At 40.7% G+C, this 18,173-nt stretch overlaps 1 protein-coding gene across 2 annotated transcripts in view; it reads left to right on the top strand.

Annotated features, from left to right (window-relative positions):
- Nucleotides 1–7,409: 7,409 nt before the first annotated feature.
- The window catches only part of mtss1la (MTSS I-BAR domain containing 2a), a 27,185-nt gene continuing 16,421 nt past the window's right edge, over nt 7,410–18,173 (top strand). The window contains exons 1-3 of one of the 2 annotated variants that reach the window (XM_008312365.3): nt 7,410–8,280; nt 12,649–12,710; nt 12,807–12,880. In XM_008312365.3, the coding sequence (XP_008310587.1) occupies nt 8,212–8,280; nt 12,649–12,710; nt 12,807–12,880 (205 nt within the window). In that variant the 5' untranslated portion in view covers nt 7,410–8,211. The remainder of the gene's footprint in view (nt 8,281–12,648; nt 12,711–12,806; nt 12,881–18,173) is intronic. The other variant, XM_025055979.1, reaches the window with a different exon arrangement.

Here is an 18,173-nt window from a genome sequence, read left to right as displayed (position 1 = left end):
GACGATTCTTAACGTACTCATTTATAACAGTCTGATTCTACTCAGATTGTAAGTCATCGAAAGAAATATATTTTAATGGGCTGTATTTTTTTGGTTAGGTTTAGGAAATCTAGGAGCATACAATTCCATTGGTTTCCTATTTGTACCTTTGTTTTGGGCATTACTGACCATTTGTGACATAAATCTGTGACATAACTACCCTGTCTTCCCTAACTGAAATGTGTCCTTATGTGTGTGTGCCTGTTTAGTCTGAGTGGCTGCTGTGACCTTGTTGGTCTCACCAGGGATTTGATGAGAACAGATTTTCCTGAGCCTTTTGTTAATCTGCTGATATTTCCACAAGCACTCAGTAAAAATTTCGATTAAAAAAGAAAGTATCTTTGCTGATTTCGACAGATGATGGACTTTGGCTCAATATGAACGCTGTAGAACTGAAACCTAAAATGAAGATATTTTTTGTTGAAATATTGGTATTAATAATTCGGTATCCATAATATAATTTAAATTTTATTATATCTTCCGTTCAAAGAGGAGAAAAAGAGCGTTTCGTTTTGATGATGTACATACAAACGAACACTAGATGGCATCGTTTGAAGCTAGAGCCAGTCTTCTGTGTCAGATTCCAACGTCTACTCTCTGTAGACTAGACTTTGCTTCATACTTCACAGTATGAGAATAAGTTATGACCTTGCGTTTTCCCTGTTCTTTAACTATAACTATATAATAAGCCAGTGTGAAGGCTGACCACAGACATTGATTAGCATGGTAACGTATTCTTTCTGATTTTTCCTGTTTTTATGATTCATTCACATTTGCTCTAAAGATATTTGGTACAGTTTTTTCGTGAAGTAAACCTGGTCATTGGAGAAGAGAGTTGGGATGAAGAGTGGATTAAATCTGATAATCTCATTTTACCCCAGCCATGCGATCATAGAGACAGTGGAAAAAAAAGGATGAAACATTACGGCCGATTCTGCTTGCTTCTAAATTCTGCTCATTCCTCCACATGCTGTACATTCTCTACTGACGGGTGTTGAATTTAACAAGCTTGTCTCTGGTGACCTCCAGATCCTTGACTCCCAAAGACAACTCCCTCCCGAGCATGAGCTTCCTTCCTGGTCCAGAGCTCCTCCACACCAATTAATATCCTGTCCTCTACACACACACGTACATGCACTACTGACGCACACACACTCATTCAATAATTTTTTATGGCCGGTGACCCTCTATTTAAACCCACAGACAGTGCTACGAAATAAATAAAGAACTTTTTTACAGTGTATTTCCCAACCTTTATTCACTTTTCAATAAGTTTTACATTTGTTGAACTTAAGAACGATGATAAACAAACATATTTTCACCACTGAATAATGAACTTTTCAAAAAACTGTTGACACAACAAAACAAATCGAATCTCGTGTGTTTGTGTCCGAGGTGCATTTAGGTAGAACCGGAAACTTGAAAATCTGACAATTACGGCAGTTAACGTGTCGTATGGTTTGTGACACATGGTTATAAAAATTTTAAATAAAAAGTACTAATTCAATTTGTTTACTACATTTATTTTAATCTTCCTTCCAATTTTCTGAGGACCCCCTTGCGCCCCCTGGCGGCCCCGCATGGGTCCATGTGTTCTAACTTTAACCTCAGTCTAAAAGATTCGGTTTTCACTCTTTAGGACTGGGCTGTAGTCTACATGGGGACTAGAGGAGGTCTTAAAAAGACCGATGATTGTCTTAGCAGTAGGAAATGAATACACGCAAGGACATTCTCTCTCTCTCTCTCTCTGACCAACCCTAACCCTCTTGATTCAGTCCAGAACCTCAGCCCCTCCAATAACACCAGTGTAATCCCATAATACTCACCCTAACACCGAGTGTTGGCCCCAATAAAAGCCTTTAAAGTTGAGCTCGAAGTCAAGAAACAGAAACTGTGAAAATGTCCCTTTAACATAAGATATGTGAGTGGGAATTGTTGTTTGTCTGAACACGTTGATTCTGTGACGATCTTTCATCCTGATTTTATTGACTAAATATGAAAGAATTTACAAACATACATAATAACTAATCATTAGTAGGAACTGGATGTTTCGCTTTCATTTATTGCTGTGAATTTTAAATATCAAGTAAATGGATATTTGTTTTTTTCTGCTATTTTCAAACTATAATCCTGTTTTGAGTTGTTTTTTTCTACAAAACAAACACATTATTGTTTCAGGGTGAAATGAATCATTAATTGTTTTAATACAATTAAAACTCAAATCAAAGTTTTCAACAAAGAAAAAATAGTTTGGCCTTTAAGCCAAATGCCATCACTTTAATATATTCTCTGTGAACACCTATCACCTAAATTATGGACTAGCCTTTAAACATTCTCCAGAACCAAAGGTACACACTTCACCTCTCAGTGTAGTCATAATGCATTCTTTAGCCGCTCTCCCCAACCTTGACTCTGAGCTCCCGTCTAACACCCAGCCTTTTCACTAACTCTGGCCTAATCCCATAATGTCAACCCTGCAACCAGGTCTCAGCCCTGCCGGTGCTCTTTGAAGTTGTGAGGAACTACTATAAGCTCTGTGATGTCCTCACAGTGATGGTTTAAAGCTAAAGCTCTCACACACACACACACACACACACACACACACACAACTGGGGTTTTGCAGGATAGTTCACTCAAAAGTCAGAGAGTTCTGTTCCTGCAGCAGACAGGAAAACAGAGTGGGAAAGCACATAAACACATTTTCTAGCCCACCTCCCCCTCCCCCTCCCTCCCCCTGCTCCCCTCTCCTCATGGCAGCAGGATCAGATGGAAAGACTCCGTTTTCTCTGTCTTGTTTTCCGACCCTGCAGTTTATTTTCGGAGAGAGCTGGATTTAAGCAGCATACTTCCATCATGCGCACGCACACTTACAACTTCACGTGTCTGTGTCCATATACACAGATATGCCTGGCATGCACGGTTGAAATCCCAGCACACACACACACACAACATCCAAACTCTAAAGGCTGACACTGACACAGGAGGGAGTTCTTGGAATGGAATGGCAGTGATGCCCAGATAGTGATCCGACCAGGGTCACTCTTTTTTCTCTTAATGGAATGTGTGCTGTATCTGTGTTTATTTTATCTGCTCCGGGAAGGACTCATCACTGTGAGTCTCACCACGCCGAAAGGATCAACACTGTCTCTCCTGACATTCCTAAACTGGGATGCTAATTTTAGTGTGAGCACTGGAGAGATTGGTGCATTTATGGAACTTTCAGGTTGAAAATGTTATATTTAAGAACGATTGATCTCACAGATGGACGGGCGACAGGGAACACTGTCTCTGCAGAGTGCAAAGTCCTCTCGTTCCATCCTAGGTCATTGTTTTTATGTAACTCAGCACAGCCGCCTTCCATCACCAGTGTTTATTCTCTAAATATTTATCTCCATCATGTCCTTACCAAACAGCACATAAACAAACAGAGGAGCCGTTCATACAAACAAAGACAAAGAATCTGTCCAACGGCTGAATTCACTCCTCTTTGGCAACTTTTTAGACAGATGTCATTGATGTGTAACTTTGTGCTCCATGTTCACCATAATGTGAGAGCTCCACTTGTTTTGATGCTGCTGCTGTCTGTGTTTTTATCATACAGTCGACAGATTCAGGATGAGAGCAGAGACGATCTCAGCACGAGCATCAACAGGTGCGAGAAACCTGTACGCGAAGCCAACAAATGTTCTCACATTCACAAAGACAGGAAATAATGCTTCAATATTTTCCGAGCTCGCTGGCTTAGTTTTGCCCGTTTCGTCTGTTTCCGTATCAAAACTTGCACATAAAGCTTTCCTGCCGCAGTGTCCCTGAGTTTGTTTGAGAGGCTCAGGGATCAGGTACACGGAAGGTCAGGCAGAATTCCCAGTAAAGCGAGTCACGAGGCCTGACATACAAAGGCAGAGTACTCTGTCTTACTGTCGTTCTCCACTGGTCTTTTCCCGTCCATCCACATGTCCCGGCCTATCACAGCTATCTTCATCAGATTGGTGAAAAATGTACACAAAAGTACACGTGTTAGCTAGATCAGCAGTTGATAGAGCAAATTCCACAGGCTCACATGGAGCCCACTGAGGGGTTTACCACCAGGAGTAAAATGACCGACCTCAGGTCTGGCCGCATATGTAGTTGTTTTTAAATACATCTGTTAGGAAAGCAGCAGCAGTGGCCTATAAAAATAAGCCCTCATCTTCCAACAAACACTCACTCTGTGTGAGCTTCAAAGGCAGCTGTTTGTAGTTTGTAGTTTCCTCACATGCACAAGTGCAGCTTGAATTTATGGTTTAAACTTGATCCCACTGGTGACGGAGTGTCATTTAATCCATATTTCTTTTTCAGACATATTGTGCAATTCTCATTTTTCTGATTTTCTTTTTGCAAGCTCAAAATCAGTAACACTAAACATTTCTGTGTAGAATTATTCTGTTTTTGGTGTGACCTATGTATTTGTGTATACATATGGAGACATATATACAGCTATAAACATATACAAATATATAATTATATATTTCTATAATACATTTTATATTATATATATAATATATTATATAAATGTATAATATATATTTATATTATATACATCCATCCATTCATCAATTTTCATCTGCTTAGCTGTTAACGGGTCGCTGGGGCAGCAGTCTCTATGACGGAAGGTACCAACCGCCCTAACAGGGATTCGATCTTGCCCAGGAGGTGAACCCTGGGGTTCCAGGTCAATGACAGAGACATTGCCTCTGGGCCAAAGCGCCACTATTATATACATATGTAATATATTTTATATATAATATATATATATTTATATAATATATTTATATGTAATATATATTTATATATATATATTATATACACATATAATATATTTTTTCATATTTCAAATATATAAATAATCATAATATATTTTATATGGGTGTGTGTATATGTATCTACACAGTTTTTCAGGATGTTGTATAACAGTATTTCCATGCTAATACCCCGATGGCAACAACTGATTGATTACATGGTCAAGTGGGCTTCAGACCTGCAGTGACCTTTGCAGTGACTTTTTGGTGAGGTCAGAGCTTCCTGAATGCTATCCCTCACTGGGAGAGCGAGGCAGGAGCCCCAGCTGAATCATGGGAAGGTCCTGGGTCTGAGGTGAAAGGTGACCATATATCAGGAGCACAGTGTGTATTTTTATGGGAGCTGCTCATGCAGCTGGCTGGAGGTTAAATGGAGCCTTCGATGTTACCTAGAGGAAATGTGACTAGTTTAAAGGAAAATAAACAGGTAAGTGATTGAACCTAATTGTCTTACGTAAGGAGAGTTAAATCATATTATTACATCGTCCAGATTTCAAATGCAAACTGAGAAAATGTTTAGCTTCCCTGCTAAAGAAATGATTATTTTACTATTCAGTGACTGATGTGAGTTTAAATACACAGCTACTGTCAAGTCTATAAAATAAACAGGCATTATCACACACACAGATGAATGAAAAAGTACTGGGAAGTTACAGCCCTTGAAGACTGTTACATAAGCCAACAGTGTGGGTGTTTCCATCTCCTTGTATTTTGGGTCGATGATTGCTTACAGTCGTGCAGCCTTATGATAGGCTGAGGAGAAACAGAAGCCATGGCATTTCCCCCCCTCACTTAAACCAATTTTTGCTGAATAAAGGAAAGTCTTGAACTTAGACCTGCAGTGGGAGGACACAGACAGGGCTTTTGTCCCAGTCTCTCCAAACCTTGTATCTGTCCACAACAAAACGAGTTAAATAATTAAAAAAACAAAAACAAAAACAGTTTAACTGTAGCATCTTTATGTGATTTCAGTGACTTGTTGTATAGTACATATCTACTCCCTTTATGTGCAGGGCACCTAAAGGACATTACTACCTGTTACAAAACAAGTTCTACTTGGTTTTTAGTAGTACTTTGCTAACGTGGTTCAATGTGTAAATATGAAAATGATGTGGTAAATGGAGCATAAAAAAATACTCACTCACTGAATGGCGCAGACCTTTGTTTCCTCTTCAAGGCTGGGTCTGTCTGCAGGAGTGCCCTCTGTGGAAACTGTGGTTGGATACACTCCTCAAACAGATGGACGGGTGAGAGAGGTGTGCTGTGCAGATGTGCAGGGTTGTAAACTGGCAGGATGTTTATCAGGAATGCTGTTGTGTGACCCCAGTCTCCCATGGTTTCTCCATAACAAACCATGATAGTACGGTTGAAACACATTATCCTCCATTGGCCTCTTAACCAGGCCTGGAAAACGAAGAATTTTTATGATTTTTATTTTTCTGACACAATCATGGAAATTCAAAGTTAATTATTGGTTGTGAGGTTTTTACTGATGAAAATTTAATGAGTGTACTTTGGAATAACGTCTCCTAATACCAGTACTCAGAATACACGTCCGACATTATCACAGATACTGTAATCCTCATCTTCTGCTTCATCCATCTGAGGGATGTAAGAAGAGCTAAAGCTAACATAGCACAAGTGCGAAGATACACCACAGACAGTTGGACTGTCCATTGTAGAGCTAAGTGCGGAGACAAACAACTATTCAGATTCACTTTAACAGAGAGTGTCCACTTGAGCTAATCTGCACACAGGTGCACACTAACTACATGAAGTCAGTTTCAGCTGGTTGCTGATCTTACAGTAGACAAGATCACAAACAACTCTTACACCATGTGACCAGACATGTTGATATTTGACCAAATTTTCAAGGCCCCACTCAAGTGTCTCTTGTAAAACTATAAATCCTAAACCTAAACTTCTTCAAATCACCAAATGTGAATTAAATGTATGAACCAATGTCTTTGATTAATGCTGTTGGTCTTGGTGTGATGCAGTCTTTTATAGTTTTTGGAAATGAGCCTTGAGTCTTTTGTGGTGGTACTGACAGTATTCAAGGTAATACTGTTCAAGAATCTGGACCTGACTTAACGTTACTGAAGTATGGAAACTTAGAAAAAAACAAAACAAATGAATGTCTGAATGGAAATTCCCAATATTTAGTTTAGGTGAAACCATGTTTTAAACAAGACGTTTACATTAGAATTTATATATTTGTTTATTTATTTATTAAAAATAAATTACTAAATAAATTAAATTACTAAAAATGAATTTACAAAGCTCGTGTTTAGCACCAGTATTAGTATAGTAGTACTGTGCGTTAACGTACTCCTGTGTCACATTAGTGGGAAGATGTCACACTTCCTCTGGGATGAATCGGTTCTATTTTGAATCCACATTCGCAGCTCATGTGTGGATCGTGACGGTCGACTAATCTGTGAGCCACATGCTACTGTTTCCTGTAAACAACTACGCGAAGACTCCATTCAAAGAAGCGCTAACGATCATTAACAGACGCGTGTGTGGATAAACATAAGGAACACGGCAGGAAATCCTCACTTGCATTTCAGTCAATTGTTCCATAGAACAGGCTTCACTTTTGTTTGCATGGGGTTGGAAGGAGGGGAGGAGTAGGAGACGGAGAGGAGGAGCTCCATTTCTCCTCCTCCTCCTCTTCATCTACTATATGCAAAGAAAAAAAAAAGCTTGACCAGCCCCCCTTCCCTTCCATTCCCATGGATCGTATTACCCGGGACTCAAGCATCCAGACATCTGCTCCAACGCAACAACTGAGCGCGTCCGCGCGTCACAGACCTGCCACCGATCTCTCCCGCGGTGCCTACTCCTCCTCTTCCTCTTTTACCCCTCCTCTTTCTGCCCTCTCCCCCAAAGCTGTAGTGTCTGCTATTTTGTGTTAACCGCGGTGATCATGAGAAGCCACGGTGCCCTGCACATTTCCCGGCTGTGAGCGAGACCCTGCCTGTATCCAGACCCTGGAGGCAGTGAGGTAGAGTCGGTGTGAAAAAGAAGAGAGCAGTGGCCCCGGCCGGCTCCAGTGGGCAGCAGCAGCAGCAGCAGCAGCACATTTCTTTTCTTTTCTTTTTTTTATCTGCTGCTTCTGTTGTGATCAGCGGCTCTGCATCCTCTCCGCTTCAGGCTACATTGTTGTCATTAGCAGACAACAACGGAGGCAGTGAACGCATCTCCATGCCTGGTGTGTTTATAAGGCCCATGCTGTCGGACATTTAACCCGGCTCTGGCGTTGCTCCCTGCTCTCTCTCTCTCTCTCTCTCCCTGTCTCTACGAGCGTGTTTGGTTTGTGTTCGGCACCATGGAGTCCGTGGAGAAGGAGTGTGGAGCGTTGGGTGGATTATTCCAGTCCATCGTGAACGACATGAAGGTAACGCGTCCACAAATATCCATTCAAAAGCAGCCGTTGGGGTTGGTAGGACCTTAGTGTTTGTTTTCTGTTTTACCTTTCGCATGTTTTTACTGCCTTTGTCTCTTTGCCGGAGTCCTCCCCCCACCGGGGAAGCCGCTACAGGACAAGCTGAGGGATGAACATGTTTCTCTTTGTGTTTTCCTTTTTTGCCTGACTCTGCTATAATGCCACATTACCCCAGTCCCCCCACCCCCTTTTTAATTAACCTGTAAAGCACAATTAGGAGTTTTTAGTTTGGGATGTCAACCTTAGCTCAGCACCCACTGCTTGACCTTAAAGCACTGTTTCTCAAACACTGGGGCAGGACCATTTGACGGGACCTGTGTTTACATTTGTTTATGTATTTTTGGCTATTTCTATTAGCACTTTAGCATGTTTATAGTATTTCTTTACAGTCCCATGGTGTCAGTTTGTTGAGTTTGTTAATTCCAAGTCTTCTGGTGAGCAGAAAGTCAATGTTGGTTAATAGGGCTAATATAATGGAACAGTGTGTGATTGATAGCTTGATTATCCAATTGGTGACTAGTTTGGTGTACAGTAGTGCAATACAGTACAATATTAGTGATTGAGAAGTCACAGCATAAACCAGAGGTCTTCAACAGGAGGCTCACACCCCCATGTGGTCCGAGGATTGATTGCATGAATTCTTTTGTTTATTTTTTATACACCCATTATCCCTCACATATATAAATGTCTTCATATTTGCTTAAAAATGAATCCAATTCTTCCATACGTTCCATGGTTGTCACAAATGTTTTTTTAAGAAATAGATCTGAGAATAGAATGTTTTTATTTTTTAAGTCAAAAATCTTTCTCATGATGAAGTGTTATCATTAGTGTAATCATTGTAGGGAATTGTCTAGTTTCAGAAAATGGGCAAAAACCTAAACATTTCTTTGGGGTCAGAAGAATTTTAATCATGTTGGCCATTTATGGTGGTTGCAGATATAAAAGTAAAAGAAAACATCTTCAAAAAGTCAAGTGATGCCTTTTTCTCCCCTCTTATTTGATAAAATAACAAAAGACATTTCACTTTCTCAAACAAATATCAGACGTGGAAGTCTGCTGAGGAAAGATAACAGTCTCCCTCACCCAGACCTCTCTGAGAGAAACGGGCATTAAAGGTTACTGAACGTCAGCCTTTGTTTTACAACAGGAGAGACCTGTGGAGGGCCTCCACCATCTGTACATTTTCTCTTACTTTTTCCTTAACTTTTCTCTCATTATAAGCCACACACCTTTTATTGTGTGTGTGTGTGTTCTTTTTTGTGGTGGAGAAGGGTTACTTTGAGGAAGTTGAAGCAGGGTGGTCTGTTGTTCACAACAACAGATGGAAAGTGTGAACGTATTCATAAGGCCTGGAGGCAGCTCCCCTTCCTCCCATTATGGGGGATGCTCACTTCAACAAAGTCTGCTGTGGGAATCACACGTCAGTTTTCATGTCACTGATTTCTCATTGATCACTTTCTAAAGACGCCACAGTGACAGACTCTCAGTTTGGAAAGTTTGTTTCCCATAGTTCTCTATGGTGTTGCACACATGAAAGATGCTAAATCCCTGAGTCAGCACGGTGTTGAGGTTCCCAGTCTGATGTTCACGGACATCTGACCTCGTTTTTTTCTCTGTGGTTGGACAATGAAAGCCAGTCGAACCAGCTTTATCCCCCAGAGGCAACACGGTGTTATCGCTTTCCTGTGCTAGTATCACTGAGTGTCAGTGGTGTAACAGTTACCCAAATAGTATATCATTGCAAACAAAATGTCAAGCAGACACTGGAGGCCTTTAACGACTGGGTACAGACAAATGTTTAGATAGGGATTTGAAAAAACCTTAAAAACAGACGATGTGATTTCAGACTTGTATACAAGAACCAGTCTTTGAAAACCACTTTCCTCCATCCAGACAATGCTAACCTGACCCTCCGGTGAGACAGACAAGGCGGGGAAGGAAGACCCTTCCTCTCCTTCTTCCTCTCTTCCTTCCTTCCTTGCTTTCCCACCTTTCATTGCTTTTTGGGTGTTGCTAGGTGTGGGAGAAAAGAAATAACACCCCCCTCTATTCCTGCTCCTCCACACGTAGTTCTCTTTTGCTTTCGTCTACACCCTCCTGCCTCAGCTGTCTTGGCAGCACCACCCTGCCATCCATGCCACTGGGAGTCACAGGCCACACAAGCTAATTAGACACCTGTTACTCCAGTAGAGACAGTGAAGCAGGGAGGTTGAAGGAAAACATTTAGATCCTGGAGTGATGGAACCGTAATCACAACAGAGCTGAAAGCTCTCAGTGTTAGTAGAGTTTCTAGGAGAAGTGACCAAGACTGTTCCTGACTGTACGGCAAATATATTTACTATACTTACTATTTATCAGAATATATGGCTTTTAGCGGACCCTATCCACAAAAAGGCTCATGATTTATACAACTTCTTTTTTCTTTCTGGTCTAAATTTTTTCCTAATCAAACGAACACCTACTGGCCAATTCATTATGACTTGTTATCATTCAGTAAAAAGTAAAAAATATCAATTTATCAGTCATGGTGATGAAATGCTTCTGAAATTTAAAACAAATGGTAATAAGGAAATATTACCATTACCAATATAGAAATAAATAGTTTTGCCGATGAAATAACAAATTAAATCCCTAATCATCAGTTCAGAGTCTTTTTTACAGAGAAACATAGCAGCATGAAATGACATGAAGTTGACATCTATCCTTTATTAATATTCAAGAGATGCATTGGTTTGTTTTAAACCCACAGAAACTAACATTTTTAAGTACAACTTTACCATGAGAAGAAAGATATTACAGGCATTGGAGGATTAGAGACATGTCTTCATCAAGGTCCTGCTTAAGAAAAATAGTCTTAATATGCATTGTGTCTGTGCATAAAGGACAAAAACAAGTGGACTGATGTCAGTCACTGTGTGACTTTAGTGTTAAGTCAGTTTTTTGGTGCGTATGTAATCTCTAACATGCTGCACAGAATTATAAATGAGTATTTCTGTGAGATGGATGTACATTTTTTAGAAGGAAATTTTGAATTGATTCTGGACTTCAGACAAACTTACTTTAATTATTTGATCTTAATCAGGCGTCATTACCTGTTTACTTGCTGCGTTCAAAAGACAGCAACCAAAAATGGCGACATTGCTTTGAAACACAGTTGTCTGGTATTTAGTACACATTTTTTTTTCTGTCCAATACCATCAGTAGATGACCATGTTAACCATGTCAACACAGACAGCAGGGATAATGAATATAGATGAAGGAGAAGAAGCTGGAGCCCTCACAGTGATGGAGCATAGTTTTTACACTGAGTGCCTTCCCTAATGCAACCTTCCTGTTTGGGGTTTGAGTACAGGGGAAGGGATTTGAACCTGGGATCTACAATCTCTACAGTTGGCCGCCTTTGCCCCCAGAGATAATATAATGGAGATTAAAACGGATCCGGGGCCATGGCAGTGGAGTACACAGACGTTTTTCATGTTTAAATATACTGTTTTTCAAAGAAAACACAGCATAGTTTGGACGTATCACAGAGAACCACCACTTACTGGTTATGTTTTCTATTTCTTCCTCACCACTTTCTGTGGCCTAAAGATAGTTGTGCCTAGAAATTCCAGTCGATCAGCACTTTCTTAAATACTCAGATCAGTCTGTCTGGAACCAACAACCGACACATATAAAGTCACTTAAAATACTCTTCTACTGCGTTCTGGTGCTCGGTTTACATTTCAGCAGCTTGTGTTCACTCCGTCACCATGTGGAAGTGCCATGTGTTTGGCTGAGTTGATGTACTTAATGAGTTGGCCAGTGGGTGTGTGTTCTTCAGTTAGTTTTATATATTTGGCTCTGGTCCCGTAGTTCACAGCAGATTAGGAGATTTCCCAGTGTAAAATTCATCTAGATAAAAATATATTTTATACTACTTTACAAACTGAAAAGGTTTGTGACGTGAGAGCTTACGCAGGTCATGCATGTAAAAGTGACACGCAAGCATGCAAACTCACACAACAGAAGAGGGCCTGCAGATGGATTAAGGACAACAATCACAAAAGGGTGCAGCAAAAATCACAGCGACTTTTTAAAACAACTCTGACAGTAAATAGACACACCAGGCTGGAACCAAAGAGAAAAGTTTGTTAAGTTACGGCAGCTTTGTACGAATATAAGTCAGTGCCTTACCAATTTGATTTTATCAGCCTGAGGAGAGAGTGTTATGTTTTCAGATTTGTACACCGTGTTCGAGCAGAACAACGTCTGTGCTCTGAATGCCCTTGGAGAGATATTTGTTTGACTGCTTTTTCTCTTCCCTTCTCTGATCAGAGCTCATACCCTGTGTGGGAAGATTTCAGTGCCAAGGCCACAAAACTGCACTCTCAACTCAGGTAAGAAAGAAGTGCAGAAATCCGAGTGACTACAGTTTTTACAGCCTCGCTCTTATGCAGCTGAGGTTCAGTGAACATGTTTTTGTGTATTTTCAGGACCACAATTCTGGCAGCAGTGGCCTTTTTAGATGCCTTTCAAAAGGTGGCAGACATGGCCACTAACTCAAGAGGTAAAAAAGATTTTCTATTCAACAGTGTTAACAAAACCTACTTATATATTTGCTTTTAGATCAGTCATTGCCCTTTAGATATAAAAAAAAGCTTCAGACAGACTGTTGACACATGAGTCATCGGTCATGCGTGGCTCTCGCTCCACTCTGGGAATGGAACTTTACATTTAAAGCAACTATTAAATTAAACTTAGGAGTCAAACTCCTACATTGGTGCCCTAAATAAATAAAGAAGTAGATTGTTTTCTTGACACCTAAAGGTTTCATTATGGCTTCTGTTTAAATCATTAGCCCATAGTGTTTTGTAAACAATTATTCTTTGGGGTTGTTCTACAGTATTCTCCTCATCCTCATCCCCATCACCAGCTGAAAGTGTCTTGGTTTAGATATAAATGAAAAAAAAAAAAAAATAGAAGCAGAGGGAAACAACGTAAATTTACCTACAGCCCATTAATAAAACCAAGATGTTTGGCCATTTTTATCTTTTGAAAAAAAAAATCCATCAAATTTCCTGGTAAAATATGGGTTGGAGTCAGAGAGGTGAGAATCTGAGCTTCTAGTCTTTAAGACACACTGATCTGCTTTGGAGGCGTGCTGCTGACAGCTTACCAGCTGAATACTGATTAACACAGATTTCTCCAGAGTTGATAGAGGGCAGAATGTAGGTCAAAAAACTGTACTGTGTGAAGGCCCCTCACATGCACAAACGCAAACCTAAACACCCCCCCCCGTCTCCCCCTCAGTCTTACTCTTTCTCTCTCTCGTGGGTATCCAAAGGGGTGACAGATGGTAGCTGACCATCTGAACTTGCAGGTCACGTGCACTGTTTTTACAATGTCCTGACCATACTGACCACTTAATGCTGGTGAAAATAATTGGAGCGGCATCTCTTCAGCCTCGTTCACACGTCGTGTCTCCAGTTCTACTCTCACAGTCCCCCACGGTTCAGTGTGAGTTACAGCCGTACATCACATGGTGTTAAATGGCTCCTGATGTGAATGCAGCATGTGAGCGCTTCACCGTGAAATATGGCACAACAGAGTGAACTTGCTTGCTGAAACAGCAGACGGCCTGCTTCAGTGAAGCCGAGGTGCTGTACATAAGAGGGCAGCACTTCAAAGTGGAGCTGTGTCTACAGAGCTGTGATAGATGATATGAGAGAGAGAACGAAGTAAAGGAATAAAATAAGAGAGAGAGAGGGACGGGTGAATTGACTTTAACCACCTTAAAATCCCCTTAAAAAGTTTTTTCATTGGTGAACCGACACACACTTCTTTCCACTCTCCACACTTCAATCCCAAGGACATAATGTCTTTAAAGCCCTTCTCCTCAGACACAGGACTGTATAAAACGCTTATTTAAGTTCATATAAAGTCTTATTTTATGTTATATTTTACATAATTTAAACCCATAGAACTCCTATCTTTGAGGTTCCAGCTCTGCCCGTTGGAGGTCACCTTAACTTAGTTCTAGCCCCCAGTTCCCACACTTCAATATTATCATGTTTGTGTATATAGGTTATATAAGTAGTTAAAACATAAAGATCTTCTTCATCTCCTCATTTGGTTCATCTGTATACTGAATATAACAAAAATGTTGTCCATTTCATGTTTTGCTAAAACCAACAAGTCAGTTGTACAACATGGTGTGTTTTAATACAATATGTGATTGTTATTACTGGCCTTTAACCCTGACTGAAGTCATTTCTGATATTGACTTGAACTGGTGGCCCTGTGGTGAACTCAGGAGCCCAGCTCTATATATAGGCATTGTTTAGGTGTCTGTTGAAACAGCAATCATCATTCATTGGAAGTTACTCAAATATTTAGTCACATCTCTCTGTGTTTCACTTGTTGAGCTGTTTCACAGAAGACTGTTTCTGTATCGGCAACTATTTTTCTCTCTTCCAACATGTTCCCTTACATATGTGTGTATGTGTGTGTGTGTCCATGTGTGTTCACTTCAGCGTGTGTGTATAGCCATGTAGGGGTGATGGGACCACAGGGGCCGGCCCTCTGTGTTTGAATTTCTGTCACCCTGATTCCCCTCTTGTGTTCAGGGATGAGTTGCAGCTGCTTACACAGCTGGAGCCTTCATCATGTTAGTCATCTAGCTTTGACACACTCCCCCTGCTCTTACTTATTCACGTGTACACACACAGATTGACACTCTTTAGACAGCAAGTTTCCTGTCAAATGAAACAGCCTTCAACCTTATTTGCACATTTTGGATGGATCTTGGAATGGAAGCAAATTTAAAAAACAAATTCAGAGTCTTGTCACAACAGCTGTTTTGTTTTTATATTTAGTACTACTAAATATAACAGCCATAGTGTACCATCATTTCAATATTTCTATCCCACTCCAACTATTTTATGTTTGTGCTTTTACTGGACATTCAAGAAAATATTAGAGCTAACTGGAGAAGATAATAGAACTTTGAAAAACTTTGAAGAATGAATGCACAACTTAATTATCCCTCACCTGATGTTCCAAGAAAGAACAGTTATTTCTGTTATAACTGCCATTTAATGGAAAATGTTTGAAAATGCTAACATTGCTAACAACCATTAGCTAACTTTGCTCTTGGCACAGGCTGGATGGATTATGTAAAACGAATCAAGTGAAGCATTTTAGAAAATATAAAGATAATCCGAGTGTGAGCTGTCAGATTAATGGCTTGCTGTGAGGTTCTTGCTAACGGCTAGCCTTACAAACAAAGGAACTTCTTTTAATGTTTGAACTACAGGGGATTTTCCAGGAATAGAAATAATAGCAAACACTTCAGTCTTTTTTGGTACTTTTCAGGATGTTGCAGGAGAGAAAGCCCTGAGTTGTAAACAAAGGCTGTTAAACATTGTTTTGACAGGTTTTACTGTTTAAAGGCAATGTTTTCATTTGTCTCTTTTCATACAACCAGTGGTATCTAATTGGCGCCTGTGGGCATGCTGCTGTCGCCTTATAATTCCTATAACTTTATGTAATGTAGGTTTTGATTGTATGTCACAACGTGTAGCTGGAAAGCTTTGGATTTTGTTTTGAATTGAAACCACTGTGGCAAATGGAACACGACATTAGGCAAAGCAAATGTTAGCTGACATCGGTTGTGATCTCTATCTAGAAATCTGTCCTGTGCTAAACAGGGACAAGGACAGTTGTCTATTCAAACTGCAATCAAAGCTCGACACTGTAGGTGTGAAACTAGACTTTCCGAGTACCTTTTTTTTTCTTCCTCACCCACTCCCTTGCCCTTGGACCCATACCTGGAGTTTCTGTTCCTAGCCTTGGTGCCAGCTGCTGTTTTTTATGCAGTGTATGGAAGAGATGGCCGCCAGGCATTTGTGATGATGGATCCGTGTCTAAAGGCATTCCTTTGTTTGTGAGCAGACCACTTATATGTGGGTTCAACAAAGGTCTAACAACCACTAAGTCTGTATTAGCTAAATAGATTTTGCTGCTTAAAGAAAAATGTTTCATGTTTCAACACCCATTTTTCCTGGGACTTGCATTGAAGTCCTGCAGCTCTCTGGAATGTTTGCATTGGTCCATTGCTAATGTAATAATTTTGTATGCGTTGTCTAGACCACTTCTGGAGTGTATTATGATTAACCTCGCAGCTCTGACCGTTTTATAAATACTATGTTTATTTTTTGTTGTTGCTAGGGACTGTGTGTTTTAGTGAAGGATGGATGTCATTTTTTTTCCATTTTTGGACAAGGGAAAGTTGCACAGAAATCTAAGAGTGGGTGGTTCAGAGCTAATATTCCATTATGGATTGACATCAAGCTCAGTTCTTTTTTTTTTTTTTTTCGGAGGCAAGTCCAGGGGGTGTTGGTTTGGCCTGGGTGGGGGATGTGGTCACATTAGGATTTCCACAGCTCTGGGCATCCAGGCTAGGCAGAGGCGTTTCGCTAATCCTCTTAGCCTCACTATGTTACACACACAGACATAGACCGCCTGCCCTGCTCTTGCTGCAGCTTTACATTTGGGGATCATCAGCCAGACTGTGATACACTGCACATTTTAGTAAACGTAGGCCCAAACTCTCTCACCTTACATCTGCTTTCCAGATCCTCTGGAGTCCAGGCATTGGTCAAGACAAGTTTTGCACTCTCTCTCTCTTTTTCTTCTTCTTCTTTTTCTTTTATTTCAAATGCGTTTCCTAATACATCGCACTCTCAGTTGTGGTATTCAGGTATGCCGCTAGATCAATGCCTCTGTGAAGTAATCTACTTGGCCAATGTGCTTCTCTGGTTTGCCAGATGGGATAAATATCCCTCCGTGCCATCTGGACCACATGGACAACGTGCACTAGTGGCCCAGTGGAGGGTGAGATCAGGAGATTACTGTCCTCACTACTACCCAAGCAGTTTGGCTATTTCTGTCGTACTTGTCAAACAGTGAGTGTGTGTTTATTCATCAGGAATGACATCCATCAAACATGGCTTTTTATGTTCATTCCTGGCTCAGGCCAATGTCTACAAAGTATGTGGGCTTGACTTCATACAGTGGAATTTTACATTCTGTTTTTTGTAAGTGTTGGGCACTGGCTAGTACATGGAGTCACACACAGTTTACCCTGTTGACTGCGTGTACCCTGGACTCGGCAGATATTTTATGACCTCAACCAACGAGGTCTCTTTTGAAAGTATTGACAAAAGCCTCTTATTCCTCCCACAGCTGTCTACCTAAGTTAAACAACCTCCAGCCCTCAGCTCAATGTGGCCAACCCGCAGATGAATGCTTTCTAGCTATTATAAGGATTCATGTGGAAAGTCAAAGCAAAAGTGGGTTGAACAATGACTATACAAACAGCGGAGGAAAGATCAATAGACTTAAATCGCAATGAGAGGAAAACCAAAAATGTTCTGGCTCACAGGAACATATCAATAAGCCGGAATGAAGGTCAACAACTGGACCTTGAGAAGAACAGCGTTTAACAGTGTTTAGCTCTACGGTATCGGTCTGAAAGGGGAGCTAGGGAGGAAAGAAAATAACCTGGAGACATTCCTAAAAGAAGAAACTACTCTTTACCATCACACATTGGTCAGTGGTCTAAGCTGTTCCTAAGAGCCTTCATATGAGTCGTGTCATTCATTCACCCATGTTTCACCTGTTGTTAGGATCGCAGGGGTCACTAGAGTTAATGCCAGCTGAAATCAGGGCGAGTACAGCTGAACGGGTTGACTGTCCATCATAGGACTGCACCGAGAACCAAACAACCAATCACACTTACCAACCTCCAGACAGACAGACAGTCAGACAGACAGTCAGACAGACAGTCAGACAGACAG

The sequence above is a fragment of the Cynoglossus semilaevis genome, chromosome 6, assembly GCF_000523025.1.
Source record: "Cynoglossus semilaevis isolate Cse_v1.0 chromosome 6, Cse_v1.0, whole genome shotgun sequence".
Classification (NCBI taxonomy): Eukaryota; Metazoa; Chordata; class Actinopteri; order Pleuronectiformes; family Cynoglossidae; genus Cynoglossus; species Cynoglossus semilaevis.
The sequence above is the reverse complement of the archived record's forward strand: the minus strand, read 5'-3'. Positions and strand labels throughout refer to the sequence as shown.